Source organism: Sinocyclocheilus grahami, unplaced genomic scaffold, assembly GCF_001515645.1.
Source record: "Sinocyclocheilus grahami isolate Dianchi unplaced genomic scaffold, SAMN03320097.WGS_v1.1 scaffold185.1, whole genome shotgun sequence".
Classification (NCBI taxonomy): Eukaryota; Metazoa; Chordata; class Actinopteri; order Cypriniformes; family Cyprinidae; genus Sinocyclocheilus; species Sinocyclocheilus grahami.
The window spans coordinates 1,243,262-1,259,203 of record NW_015505364.1 but is presented as its reverse complement, the minus strand read 5'-3'; the positions used below and the strand labels follow the sequence as shown (position 1 = coordinate 1,259,203).

At 37.5% G+C, this 15,942-nt stretch overlaps 1 protein-coding gene across 2 annotated transcripts in view; it reads left to right on the top strand.

Annotated features, from left to right (window-relative positions):
- Nucleotides 1-238: 238 nt before the first annotated feature.
- Nucleotides 239-15,942, top strand: part of LOC107594524 (potassium voltage-gated channel subfamily D member 3-like) — a 107,357-nt gene continuing 91,653 nt past the window's right edge. For both annotated transcript variants that reach the window (XM_016284607.1, XM_016284606.1), the window contains exons 1-2: nucleotides 239-631; nucleotides 1,472-2,648. In XM_016284607.1, the coding sequence (XP_016140093.1) occupies nucleotides 1,546-2,648 (1,103 nt within the window). In that variant the 5' untranslated portion in view covers nucleotides 239-631; nucleotides 1,472-1,545. The remainder of the gene's footprint in view (nucleotides 632-1,471; nucleotides 2,649-15,942) is intronic.

Genomic DNA, 15,942 nt, shown 5'->3' with positions numbered 1-15,942 from the left:
ATTACCTCGTCCCCATTTCCATATTGGTTTCAGGTAACAAAGCTGTGGCAAGTAGGGTGAGCACACTATAAAGTAAGGTGAAATCAGCGCGCTGTCAAACTGTGACTGATGCGAAAGCGAGTATATACTGCCTCTGTGCGTCTCGCGCTCTCTCTGCTCCACGAACACTGATCGCGCGCGCAGCGCTTAACTAGAGAGCGCGAGACCTGGCAGCGGAGAGACCTCGGGGAGGGAGAAAGGGAGTGTGCTGGTCTATGTAGAGAAGAGAGAAAGAGAACGACAGAGAGAGGTTGAGGAAAATCTACCACCTCTATCCATCAGCTGAGCATCCTGCGGGAAGTCACTTCGAGCGCGCGAGCGGTCGGTGCGGCATTTCTGTCCGTCCGAGCAAATGGATCATTAAACACCGCAGGATGTGACCGAGGGACCCAAATAAAACAAATAAACTATTATTTTCCGCGGCTCCAATCACGCTGGTGATTCCTTTATTATTTGATTCTTTCACTTTGGTTTTTGTTGTCTCTTTTCATCATTAATGTGCGGATGTTTCGGCGAACACTTTCGATGTGATGTCAGGAGGAAATGTCATAAATGTTGCTGAATGAATGAAAAGTTCAAAGATTTTTCATGGGTAAGTAACCAAAAACTCAACTGTTGAAAACGAGTTTGCTGTGTGTTAATTGGACCATTATTAATAATAACAATTATTATATTCATCAGCCTTGTTCATATTATACAATATTTATTAAGGCGCAGCTTTAGATAACCGCAGTTGAAGTGTTAACAGTGCAGATCTCGATGCGCGTAAAGTATGAACTACAGCACTGTCAGTGCTTAGCGACCGATATTTCGTGGCGTTTTATTGTTTTGCATTGAGCTCAACAGGTTCGCATCTGTTTCAAACTGCAGTTGCCGAAGGGCTCTGTGTCTCGAGCACACACCGTCTCTGACCCTTTGCAGTTTTTCTTACATGAGCTGAGAATTAATAGTTTTAAAATTAGTCTTTAAAACTATACAATTAGTGCAGTGGCACAGCATGTTAGAATGCAATATATTTGTCAGAATATATGCATTGTTTTATATGTACCCTTTAATGCAAAGTATGAGCTATACATTATGTCTGGTAAAAAATTGACAACTTTTTTGTTTTGCTATTTTGTCTATTTTGAAAAAATGATTCTAACTAACAGGCTTAAGGTTTGAGGTCTGATACAATCTGATACAATTTTTCCCTGTTCTTCCCTGTCCTTGTCTCATGGTTTCCTTTTTCCATACTTCTTTTTACTGTACTCAATGCTTCCCTTTTTACCTCTGCCTCTCTATTCTGCTGGCATCCTGTTCGCTCTTGCCGTCTTTTCACTCCCATTTCACATCTGTCTCACTCTCTCCCACTGAAACTCTCTCCTCTTCCTGTCCTCCCACATTTGTCAACCTCTCACTTTCTCCTATCTTCCTGTCTCTCTCTATGTAGATGGGGTTTAATCTAATGTCAAGCTGGTTGTGAAGGTGTTTGATCTGGTCCCCTCGACCCCAGCTGGAGTCCCCATGGCTGCTGGAGTGGCAGCCTGGCTCCCCTTCGCTCGGGCGGCGGCCATAGGATGGATGCCCGTGGCCAACCTGCCCATGCCTGTCGCACCAACCAATAAGAACAAGCATCAGGATGAGATTATTATCCTCAATGTCAGCGGCCGACGCTTCCAGACCTGGCGCAACACGCTAGACCGTTACCCTGATACGCTTCTGGGGAGCTCTGAAAAAGAATTCTTCTTCAATGAGGAAACTAGGGAGTATTTCTTTGACCGAGATTCGGATGTGTTCAGAAGTATTCTTAACTTCTACCGCACAGGCAAGCTGCACTACCCACGCTACGAGTGCATCTCTGCCTACGATGAGGAGCTGGCGTTCTTTGGAATCATTCCCGAGATCATCAGTGACTGCTGTTACGAAGAGTACAAGGACCGCAAAAGAGAGAACATAGAGCGTCTTATGGATGACCTTGAGGACAACAAGGACAGCAAACTCCCCAACATGACTTTCCGCGAGACCATGTGGAGGGCCTTCGAGAACCCGCACACTAGCACCATGGCGCTGGTTTTCTACTATGTAACCGGATTCTTCATCGCCATATCTGTCATCACCAATGTGATTGAGACAGTTCCTTGCAGTTCTATGCCGAATCAGAGAGACATCCCCTGCGGTGAGCGCTACACAGAGGCATTTTTCTGCATGGACACAGCTTGTGTAATGATCTTTACGGTGGAGTATCTGATGCGACTGTTCGCGGCACCCAGCAGGTACCGCTTCATGAGAAGTGTGATGAGCATTATCGATGTGGTGGCCATCTTACCGTATTACATTGGGCTCGTCATGACCAACAACGAGGACGTAAGCGGAGCCTTCGTCACGCTACGGGTGTTCCGTGTCTTCCGGATCTTTAAATTCTCCCGCCACTCCCAGGGTCTCCGGATCCTTGGCTACACGCTGAAGAGTTGCGCGTCCGAGCTCGGCTTCCTCCTCTTCTCCCTCACCATGGCCATCATCATCTTTGCCACAGTCATGTTCTACGCTGAGAAAGGCTCCTCATCCAGCAAGTTCACCAGCATCCCGGCCTCCTTCTGGTACACCATTGTAACCATGACAACGCTGGGGTGAGTCATTTTGTCTCAGAATGACTTTCTCTCTGTATATTTTTACACTTTTTAACCCTGAATGAACATCAAGCCACACCCCTTGTGCATTTCAGAGGGTAAGTCTTAAAGGGATAGTTCACCCATCACTCTCAGAAAATATGTGCAGAAATGGTACCTTCAGGGGTACTGGAGGTTGTCACTGGGGCAGTACATTTAAAGGGACAACTTTGTACCTTATTTACCCTTAAAAATTTCATAGTAGTATCTTAGGGGTACATATAACTACTCTAAAAGGCACTAATATGCAACTTTTAGGGGTAGATAAGGTGCAAAGTTGTCCATTTATTAGGGTGCTGCCAGTGACAAGCTGTTGTGCCCCTAAAGGTAAAATTTTTGCACAACTTTTTCTGATGCGTATCACTAAAGAAGATATTTTTAAGAATGTTTTTGTTCATACAATAAAAGTTAATAGGGTCCAGTGTTGACTTTAATTATATGAACAAAAACAGTTCTTCATTTATGTTATGCAGAATAAAGTAAGAACACCATGTGTGTGTGAATAAATGATGACAGACGTTTCCTTTTTTGGGTGAACTTTCCCTTTAAGTAGACCCATGTACAATTTATTTTAAACCAAAGACCAACTTAAACAAACACTACTGTTTACAGTATAACATTACACCTCATCGAAAGAGATGCTGTTTCCCTGCAGCTTGTAGATTTTCTTTCTTTTCTGAGTTAACTGCTATTAGCATCTAACCCTAATGACCATGCTTTGCAGACTGCAATCATGCCTGCCTGAAGCAGCGGTAGGTTTGGATTCAACTCACTGCCCCAGGCTAGACTTTATTCATCCCTATTATGCACCAATTAATATTTAAGCGTGTGTGAAGCAAGCAGAGGAACATCCTTCAGCGTTTCTCCCACACATTAACAACAGAAGGCAACTGCAGAGCTGTATAGCCCCGTTTACTTCAACCCTGCCCCTCGTAAATCACAGGCCATTTATTCGTGTGTTCATGACTGATGCATGTAGACGTCTGACACAATTGCTTTTAAGAGAATGTGGGGGATTAATTTAGGTGATTATTCTGAGTGATTATATGGCGTATGACTTGACTAATCAGCTATATATATGCTGCTACAGCGACTATCATATGTACTGTAGCTGCTGTGTTACTGTGGCTTTGAAACCAGAGCTGAAGTCAAAACGGGCTTTGACTTCCTGTTCAGATGGCCGATCATTGGCTGAAGCACCTGTTTGTGAGCCCTGTGACCCCAAAACACCAAGATTAAGGACTTAATTATTGTGAACAGTAACTCATGAATGTTAGTTACATTGCCAAATGGTTTGGTCCTTGATGAATACAGTTGTGTCGGTGTTCAGGTGACTGTCTGAGGTAGAATTACAAATGGTTAGACATGTATTTACTTATTTACGCTTTTATTTGAGAGTTATCTGTGTATATGTGCATGACCGAATCTCTTAACAGGTCATTGTGGGCATTATGCTGAACTATAACCCTATATATCATCCTTATTGTTGTGTTAATGTGTTGGCTAATTTTACATGGATTTCTGAGTAGCGCAGATCTCATTACACATTACTACATTCGCACCAGAGATCCAGTCTCCACCCGCATCTGAGACTTGACCCGAGATGAGAGCCAGAGAGACTCTTCTCATCAATAAAACACACTGTAGAAGTGTGTGTCACTGTGACTAATGTTCTCAGGTACATGTGCTGAACAATGTAAACCACCATGACATTTCCAACCCAGCTGACGTCATGTGTTCTCACTGCATGTGTTGTGAGTGTTTCTCATTCAGTTCAAACCAAATATGTGACCTGTGCTGGCAAAATCAATCACAATGAGCAAATTTTCAAAAATAAGTTGTTGTTATTTTCACATTCTCTATTAAAAAAAACCTTCAAAATGATGTGACTTGTTGGAATCGGACAAAATTGACTGAGCTACACCTGTTTGAAGTCGATAGAGTCAGCACATTAAATTTTTAGAAAAATCTAGTTAAAGTTTTCTGAAGGTTCCAAAAAAAAAATCACCTAGCAACCATACATTAAAATCTCTGGTAGTACTGCCAAATTCAGCACACACCAGTCTATAGGAAAAATACTTTTTCCCCATGATACACAATGCACTGCGCAGGTGTTTTGACCAATCACAGAAGACATTGCGACTAGAGGTGTGAATCTTCACTTGCTTCACTATATTTATCATAATATATTTTTGTTATTTTATCTTCATTATTAAAAATAAGAACAAAAATGCTATTAAACAGTAGAACAAAAAGAAACAAATTAAATTAACATTACTTTCTTCATTTTACATTTAAACAGAATCATTCAGGTAAGAAAAACAAATAATCAAATGTAAAAATCACTGCATAGTCTTTAGTATATTCATTACATATAAAGTAGCTCAGTCAAGAGCACTGAGTGATCTCTTTTCTTTTATTGCTTGATTAACATTAATGAGACCGAGGGCTTATATATTAAGGCCTAGTGTAATGCACAGGTCTAATATAATGTTACACATCAAATGTTTTTTCCCCAACAGTCAACCAAACGTTCGTGTAAGGCATAACAGATTATGTTTGCGTGAATACTCACCAAGACAGATATTTTGAAATACTGTAATTCTGTGTGTGTACACGTATATCGGATCACACACTGTCTGAGAGGCATTTTTGTGTGCACACTTCGGATGTGTCAGTCAGTGCGAGTAAGATCCTTTTCGTGTCTTATCTCTCTTAATAACTCTTTTAACATCAATCAAGTTCCACACTTTATTTCATATATTCCTGCATGTTCCTTTCAAAACCGAAACCAAAATGTCAGATGCAAGTGCTTTGCTTCCGATGGACAAACGCAACTTTTTAAAACAAAGAAGGTAGACATCTCAGAAAATGTACAAATAAAAATCATTTTAGATGTGTATTACATTGTGCTGTATTGGGATCACTACATGAGGGATTAATGAGCTCATTTCTGTGAAAACCTCAAATTTGACCAAAATTAAAATTTTTCACTTGTTTTGCCTGTAGCTCGTAATTAGCCCGTGCACATTCCGGCTCATTTTGCCAGCACGGGTCACATATAAGGGTTCATTTTCACATCCCAGCAGTTTTTCACAGTTGATTGTGCCAGTAGGTTCAGGTTCGTATTGCATAATAACACACCAGTTAATTCTGAGGCTTCCTGTCTATGCTCTTGATCAATGCAGTGGTGTTTTACACGACTGGTGCTTCTTTTAATCACTGATTCATTCACACTGAAGTGCATGTTACTGGGGTCTCCACCTCACTCAGTCAGAGTGAAATACAGCACTGCAGTTCAGCTTCTCTGGTAAGACTGAGACATTTCATTAACATGTAAAACACAGACCTGCTGCCCTACGAACACTCAGCATGTGAGCTAGGAGAACTAGTCCTCATTAAAGCAATGATAAAATCTGTTAATCAGAAATATCCAGCATATATTGTGTGTGAATCGTTAACTGTTCTTCTCTGCACTGCCATCTGTCTGAAGTGCTTTCCTCCTCCTCTGTATTGTTTACACCAGTAACATTTAATTTAGCTCCTCTACTGTTGAATTTCATGGCTCTGTATTTTGTCTTGGCAAGACAACTGGCTAAGAGTTGAAGTAAAGCAAAAGAGTGCAAGAGGGAAGACAGTGAATTAAATTTGTATTGCTTGGACATTGCTCGTCCTTATTTTAGCAATGCATGATATATCTGTACCATATTGGTTATTGGTCAATATTAGATATATTTGTATTTATTTATTGGTATATTGGATATTTAATGAATTGTATCTTGTAGATTAACTTGGCTGCCATCTAACACTCATGTAAAATGATTTTTTTTAATAACACTGTTAAATGTAATCTTTAACACATATCAAAATAAATATAACCTTCTCATACTGTAAATTATGTATTGATGCCTAATTCATGTTAAATTCATGTTAAACCATTGATTCTAATTTAATAATAATGTAATTTTTTTATTTATTAATTTATTTATTTAGACAAAATTGTGTAGCCATTTATAGGTTATCAACCATAACATAAATAATTATCAGCTTAGTAATATCAGCCAGAATTTTAGTATCGATGCATCCCTAGGAAGTTTAGGAGAAACAAAGTTGATATTTACATATAAGCATTACTGAAAACTCAATGAAGCCTCCTAAAATTCCTTAGAAGAAATAAAAAATGTACAATCATGTGACAGTTGACATACAATGAGAGTATAGTGCAATAAAAATCAACGTGGAGTTCAAAATTTAGTCTAACTTGAACAGATATGAAGAATTTGATAAATATTTGAAATCTTGGTTTTTTGATTGCAGACATTGATTGCAGGTATCTAAGTTTTCATTTGAAACTCAAGAAAAGACATTTCTCAGAAAACAAATAAATCTGACTCTTGAATCTCCATTTGCTCTTCATATAATCACATTGCTATCTAGGAGAAACAACTGAGATATTAATGCCATCTCTTTTGTAATTTTTCTTTGCTATGGGATTAACCTTTGGCATATGAGTGAATGAGACTGAATGACGGCAAACCCTATGTTGAATGTCCTGCATTGAAACATCAGATTTTGTGTTGCATAAACTGTCCAAGCACTGATTCAGTTGCATCAAGGTCCATTTGTTAATCTGGCCCTGAACACAGTGCTGGAACAACCACGGCAGATCCAGACAGGGTTTTATCAGCATTTTAATGCCGTTATGGAGAGAGATAGAGAGAGACTTTGACCGTATGAAGGCAGAGTCTGTTTTGAAATTACTTTGAGCTTTTACACTTGTGTTTCTGCTGTAAAAACAGGAGGCTGCTGAGAGATTGGGGATTTACAGAGGCAAATGGTGAGAGAATGGATGTTTGTTTATTGATTGATTTATTTATTTGTGGTAATAGGATGGTTTTGACCTTTAGGTGGAGTAGCATATTCTAAATGACCTTTAAAGGAAAACACAAATCTCTAGTGTGCTTTATAACAGTGGTTTATAAGAGACACACCTGAAATATCATTTTCATTCCCTCTCTCTCTCTCTCTCTAATTCTGTGTATTGGTACCTTATTAGCCTCTAGCCTTGCAGTAGTAGTTTTATTGGTTAAGATATGCTCCCTATGTTACAGACATATGCATTCTGCACGCTAATGTTGCCGTGAAGAAAATCACCCTGCTAATGAGGGCTTTCAGTTGTTACCACAAGCATTAATTAACATGGCCCTCAAAATTCACACCCTCGTTTGAATAGATCCAGACTCACCAATCTGCCCCAATACATGGCTGACTCTCTCTCTCACTTCAACTCTGCTTCTATTGCTCTGTTAGTAGGTGAACATGCTCTGTCGATACTGAAGCATTGATGATTAAAGCGAACAAATGATGAGGGAGAAGAGGATAAGGGACAGAAAGAGGAATGAGGTTGGATCCATTAGCAAGGGTGAATGATGATAATCACCCACAGCTGCAGGGTGTCAAACTGAAGCGTTTCGAATAGGTAAGGCAACATCTGTCTGTGTGTGTGCATGAGGGGTCACTGAGTTCAGAATAGCTGTTTCTCTCGTGACGTTTGCTGTCAGGGGTTGTGTAGGAGCAGCACAGTACAAAAATCAGTAAAAATCAACTTCCAGACACTCAAAGGAGACTTTTGTGTTGCTAATGCACTTGATCTGCTGTGCAGTATATTAAGATGTGAAATTCTCAACATCATGCGCTGCAGTAGATACCATGTGAGTGTGATTAAATGGAAATATACCCTCATGTATGTATATATGTATGTACATAAAAAAATCTATACTTTAGGGTCTTATATTTATTTATTATTTATATAAAAAAAGAAAAATATATGTGAGAGGGAAACATTAGGCCATAGTGAGAGGAACGATCAGGAAATTGTCATGTTTCCTGTTTTCAACATTTTCGCAACTGTTTTCAACATTGATAATAACAAGAATATTTATTGAGCACTAAATCGGCATATTAGACTGATTTCTGAAGTATCTTGTGACACTGAAGGCTGGAGTAATGATGCTGAAAATTCAGCTTTTCTATCACAGGAATAAATTGTAATATATATTAAAATAGAAAATAGATATTTTAAATAATATTTCTGTTTTTATGGTACTTTTGATCAAATAAATGCAGCCTTGGTGAGCATAAGAGACTTTAAAAACATTAAAATAGTGATTCTGTTTAAGGGCAATATTGAATTAATCATCAAGATTAATTATCAGAAAATCAGTATTTCAGGACTGATCCTTTAAAGCAATAACAAAAGTAAAAATTCAAGTATCCAATCCAATCAATTCTCTCTAGCTCTTTTTTCCCCACCCACAGTGAATTCTAGCCTGGAGCTCTCTAGATGTTACATTCATATCCCTATATTCATATCTTAAAAAAAAGAATAACATTATTTAAATAGCAGCCTCTCTTTATCTGTACAATTTTCATGTGGTGCATTTCATCATACGGCACAGAGAGAATCTATGAAATTCAAATGAGTAAAAAGAAAGATAAAGATTCATTTGTTTGTTTGGGCATTTGCCTCTCTTCATTCAAAGGCTCTGTGTTCCGGGAGGTTCGAGTTTCTATGATGGCCAAATTGCTGCTGTTTCATCCCATCAGCCCTCCATAAACACACACTTCCCCCATTAGCGATCAGATCTGATGACATATAATGGGAGCATCAATGAAAGAAGGTATTGTTACCCTGCATCCAGTAAAAAGAGCATTAAATCCATTACCATTTATTTCAACAAGCTTTCAACCCAATGCCAATTTCAGTTGATCTAGTGGTCGCCGATCATAGATGTCTGTATTTCGGAGGATTTTATACCGATTTGCAGAGCCTTTGTTTGTGTTTTCTGCTGTTTTAAAGCTGTCGACAGAAGGTATGAGGAAAGATTACAGGTGTTAGGTCAAGCTCTCCACTTTAATGAAAGGTCATGGGAGGAAAGTGACAGTCAAAGGAACATCTGACCTTTGAAATCTCAGAAAATACCACTCCGAAAACTCCAAGTATGCTATCTACTTTGATGATCAACTCTGAGTTCAGAGCTGTGAAACTATAAATTATTATACTGTGCTGTAAATTGTATGCTAAGGTGACACCAAAAAATAAAAACTCTGGGGTTCAAATAACCTTACTGACTCTCTCTCACACACACACACACACACACACATTAATTAATTAATTAAAATAATAATTCCCCTTTTTTTCAACCCCACAAATACATTTCTTTATTTTTTTTATTATTTGTGCCAGCTTCAACAAAAATTCATAACTTGCTGTCTTGCTTGCAAATTAATAGAAATAAGATTAACAAATGCAATTAGGAATTAAAAATTAAGAATCAAAGATAAAGATGAATGATGCCTCTGAAAATAAAACTATAAATACAAAGGATTATCAATAAAGTCACATTGCTGCTTGCTGATACAGTGGTGTGAATGTCACTACAGACTGATAAAGGTTTCAAATTCAATTCCCTTTTTGTCAGGGAACAATTTTGTGATAACCTTGACCTGTACTATATGCCGCTTTTATCATCTCTCTTCCATTTTAGGCTTCTAGCAGGTAAAGAGGCTTTTTTTTTCCATGAGCACTTATCCTATTTCTATGGTGCAGACACATAGCAGCCAAAGTGAGGGGGCAGCGAACTAAAGCCTAGGGAGTTGCTCAGAGAAAGATACTCACTTGGTCACAATTCATTTTCAATCCTGTCAAACTGCCCCCAATATTTATCTCAAAGCTGTGTATCTGCACCCCTCATCGCCCCAGAGAACAATACTGCTCTAGGTCACTCTGTATATCACATATGCCAGGATCCAACACTGCTTAAAGCAAACACTTTCACAAATAATTTACTGATGTATTCATTTTATGGCGAAGTTGCACACTGTGGCTATTAAATAGAGTAAAACACACGAGAAAGACATAATAGTTTGGTCAAATACGACATTTTGGCTGGTATGGCTGAGGGAGCAATGCCTCTGGATGCCCTCCTGTAGTGCCTACCCTGATTGTATGCTGTATACAGAGTGCTTATGACAGGTGTACAAATTGCCATCCCTCTTCTCTGCATGGGGAATGATCATTGTTTCCTGCTGAAATTCCCATAAGCTGATATATCGAGGCTCTAGGAAATCATATATGAGAGTATTCATTAACCCATAATGTTTGTATGGAGAGAATCTGTGTGTTCATTGTCATAAAAAGCTCATTAAAACTACATAGAGAATGAATGAATGATGATGATGATGATGGTTTTTGTGCCGCTACATGCAAATGACCGTGCTAAAGTTACACATCTGTGTGATCATCTTAAATATGACAATCACAGTATTGTCCCTCTTACAGACACTCACATTTTCCCCTGAGAGAGTTTCTGTGTGTGCTGTAAATGTATGATTTTGCTCTCCCCTGTGCTATTTTTGACTGACACCGTTTCTGTCTCTCTGTTGAGTCTAGCTGATCCACACACTGAATCATGAAGGTTTCAGAAGGTTATTTGTCACTCAAACAGATGGAGTAGTTAAGTGCAGATGTCTGACAGATTAGTCTCATGACATGGAAAGACAGCATAATGAATATATTTCAAGACTTCATTCATTGCTGCCAAAGCTCTCTCTTTCACAGGTTACAGGTTCTGTGTTTTCCTGTATGCAAGTAAAACAAAAACGAAATAAAAGTATGTATATAGCACCTCTTAAATTATTGTTTTAAAGACTTATATGTGCACAAGCAGGCGCTTACATTCATATGGAATCAATCTCGCCTTATTATGGGTGATGTTTAATACATTTTTCAGACTTTTATATGCCACAGACCCCCAAAATATGATGATCCCTTTGTGAGAGACCTCCTTCCTAAAATATAAAGGCAGCTTTATAATTTAATGTATAAAGACCCGTTTATGCTTTAAAAATAAAAATATTATAAATATGTGTAACATATTGTCTGTAAAGTTTTTACATTAAGATCACACTAAGATAAATTATATTTAAAAACCTGAAGAAAAGGGTAAATCTACAGCTGTCAGTAAAATGGAATAATTGTATTAGTCTCATGATTTCCAAGCATTATTCAGAATGAAACAATAATAAATGTCAAATGTGGTAAATTAAACTTATTGTAGAATAATAATAACAATAACATTAAATAATATTTTATGCATTTAGCATATCATTATTATATTACATTAAATTATTTTACATTTTTCTGGATTCCTGACGTTTTTCTGATCTGGTCTGATGGCCCCTGGATCCCAGTTTGAAAAGGCCTTGTAAGGTGCTTCAGACCAATGGGATTTAAGTGTGGGTGAGGCAACTTTGCTGGTTTGGGCAGAAACTTTTATTAATAAAGAATAAAGGTGATAAAGTAGCTAGGATTGTTTCAGTCATGTGCCAATATATTCTATTCTATTCTATTCTATTCTATTCAAATCTAAAAGAGAGTGAGAAGAAATGCACAGAGGAAGAGTCTGTGACTGACAGAAATAAACGTCTCTTCCTCTCAATGTTTCTGTTTAATGCATTTGGTCATTGACCACTGTTATCTTAACTGCTGGTAATGAATCTGCTACTGTCACACTGAATAATGATTTCACTCTACACCACCACCAGCTGCTGCTGCTCAGGGCTGTGCATATGTTTCTGTGTTTGTTTGTGTGTGTGTGTTCTGGTATATATGGTTTATGAGGACACAAATGTGTATAATGACATGGGTACTACAACGTAAACATGGTTTATGAGGACACTTCCTTTGTCCCCATAAACCAAAAGGCTTAAAAACACACTAAATGGTGTTTTATGAAATTAAAAAATTGGCAGTAGTTTTCTGTGAGGGGTAGGTTTAGGTGTAGGGTTGGTGTAGGGCGATAGAAAATACAGTTTGTACAGTATAAAAACGATTACGCCTATGGACAGTCCCCGTAAACCACAAATGCAAGTGTGTGTGTGTGTGTGTGTGTGTGTTTTGTATGTGCATGTGTGAGAGACGGGATCACAACTTTGCTTGTGCTGCTTTGAATAAACTGGGATAAATGTCTGTTGTTTTTATCTTTGGGCTTCAATTTAATCATCATTAGTGACTCATTCAGGAACATGAAATGAATGGTTTGACAGTCACATGACTGCAGCAGCAACACTTCACACATACTGATGTACACGCACAAGCCAACACACACTCACACACACACATGCAAGTGCACACCCGCAGCTATCCTTCTGTCTCCCGTGGATCCTCTTCGGCCCCAGCTGGTTGATGCTGGTGCTAATGTCACTAAACAATCATCACTTCTGCCTGGTGTTTATGTTTACTCCTGATATCAGTTGCCTATGGCAACAAATTAATTAATGACTCTGCAGTGATAGCTCCTGCAGCTCAGAAGTAGTGCTCATAAAAACAAATATCCAGCTTTAAACAGATGGACTCCAGAGTGAAAATGTGGTTGTTGCTCCTACCAGCATCCAAGATCCAACTTTTGTAAATAAGAGAGGATGTGTGACCGAATGCTGACAGAGCACTGCAAAAATCATATTCTTGATCTGTATTTTTCTCGGTTTCCAGTTAAAATTATGCATATTTAAACCAAGAAAAATACTGTATCCTAAACAAAATTTATCCTAAAGAAAATGGTAAACAAAATATTGTATTGTGTATATATATATATATATATATATTGAATTAAGTTTATTTGTATGACCCCACTGTCAAGTATAAATCTAACAAACTTGAGTGCTTACAGCTAAAGTTTGTATGCTGGAACATGTAGGTTGCTGCGAGTGTCAGCTAGAGGATATATCTATACTTATCGTCACCTTCATGTGAATGTGTGAAAAGAGAGAAAGAGAGAGAAAGTATGAGTCAGTATGTCCGGAATGGAATACTAGCTGACTGTGTACTGAATCTTAATCAACAGCAGTATTTTCAAATTAATGTTCAAAAGTTTGGGATTGGTAAGATTTTTTAAATGTTTTTGAAAGAAATCTCACCAAGTCAACATTTATTGATTAAAAATACAGTAAAAACAGCGACATTGTGAAATATTATTAGAATAACTGTTTTCTATTTTAATACATTTTTATACACAGCTGAGTTTTGAGAGAGAGAAAAAAGATCAATCAGAAATCATTCTCATATGCTGATTTGGTGCTCAAGAAACATTTCTTCTTATTATTAAACAGTTGTGCTGTTTAATATATTTTTTGAAACTGTGATTCTTTCTTCCAGCATTCTTTGCATTTTATATAAAAAAAATGTCCTTTGGCAGATGTTAAATATAAAGGTTATAGATTGTTTTGTTTTGTCAAACTTGAAATGGAAAGTATTGTTGAGGTTATTCATACAGTCTATGCATACTAAATTCATATGACCTTTTTATATACTACAGTGTATACTGCAGAAATAGTAAGAATGCTAGTATGCTGTTCTTTTGAGTTTGTGAGATTGTGATTTTAAGCATGTGCGTGTGGTTTTATACTACAACTGAGAGCAGTAAACCCCAGTGTCCTTCTCTCTTATCTAGGTTATTTTTCACAGCTTTCATCTTTATTTTAGTATTACGCAGTTACACCACAGGACATCTGCACCCAAACTCCTGTTCCTTTTAACTGCATCTGTACCCCTTGACCATTTTTTCACCTTTATATTCCTCGTCTATGATCATCCTGTTTTCTCCATCGGTACAGTATCAGTAGCTGGACTGCGGTGAGTCAAGGTGAATCTGGTCAAACAAACTGAACATCAGTATCCCGGTGGGACCTCATCTCGCTGCGGTCACACTGCTGTCCTCTCAGGTGTCCCTGCTTCACAAAAATGTGGTTAAACAGCTTGAGGCAAAATGCACGGGCTGGTCAGAACGCAGTCAATTCCACTGACACCTTCTGCAGAACGTCATCTCTGACGCACACAGAGCTCGATCCAATCAAATATACTCATTACACATCATCATTCGTGTGATGCTTTTGTTTTAGGTATATGCTCATTCATAAACATTTAGGAAGGTTTTAGCACTCTCTTTCATCTCACACCCCATAAATATATCTATATAGCTTTAATATTATTTTAAATATAAATGTGTATGTAAAATATAAAACAACTAATAAAAATGACAAAAGCACATGATAAAATTACTTAAACTAAAATTTTAATAAAAATGTTGAATTAAAAGCTAATTCAAAATACAATAGTAATAATAAACACTAAACCACAAATTTAAAGCAACCAAATTTGCTACCATTACTGATTAATCTACTGACATACAGATGCTTTTTTTATTGTTTATTTAAAAACGATGTCAGTTGAGCAAGATTTAAGCCCTGCGTTGAACCCACTGCAAAACAGCACACACACACATCCACAGAATGCATATTATAAACACACTCTTGCCAAACTACAGATATTCAAATCACTCTCTCAGCCAAGCTGCTGCTATTTTAGCAGCCAAACTCGTTCACAAACATGCACGTTCACTTACATAAACTTACAAACACACACACACTCCAGGGCACCAAATGCGTTTGTAAACAGGCAGATGGGCCCCTTCTGCTCCTGATCTCGTGTCCGTCTCCACAGCCAAAAACTGCTGATCCGGGTCACACACTTAAGGATAAATACTGAACAATCAGAGCAGACGCAGCACATCTGATCTCAGACCAGATTATTCAATAATACATTTACACATGCTGTTATAGGGATGTTACGGTATGAAAATTTCATATCATGATTATAGTGACCAAAGTTATCACGATTATCAATATTATCACGGTTTTGTTCAAATTAGATGAAAACGTTCAAAAAGAACTGATACACACACTGAAAACTTTTCAATAAGTTTTATATTTGAAAATCAACAAACAACAAATACAATTAGCAGCTATATGCACTTTTTTTTAGCAAAAACATAAAATTAACATTAACATGAAGCCCTAATAATAATAATAAATCACTTGTGTGTGTATATATATATATATATATATATACACAATGTGATTTCCGTTAGTGATCATGTGATCTTCGGTTAGGAGATCTTGTGATGGGAAGCAAAGTTGGGGTTGATTTCGAGTTCACATACAAACATAAATAGAATAGGCTAATTACATTTTTCAATTTTAATGTAAGACAACATATTTTTCGTCAGTGATAGAAATATGATTTAAGACGGTAGTATAAGCAAGTTTAGTTTGAAAACGTTTAATAGTAAATAAGACACAATTAGACAATATTTGAATAAAATAATAATAATAATAATAAATATTTATTTGCAACAAC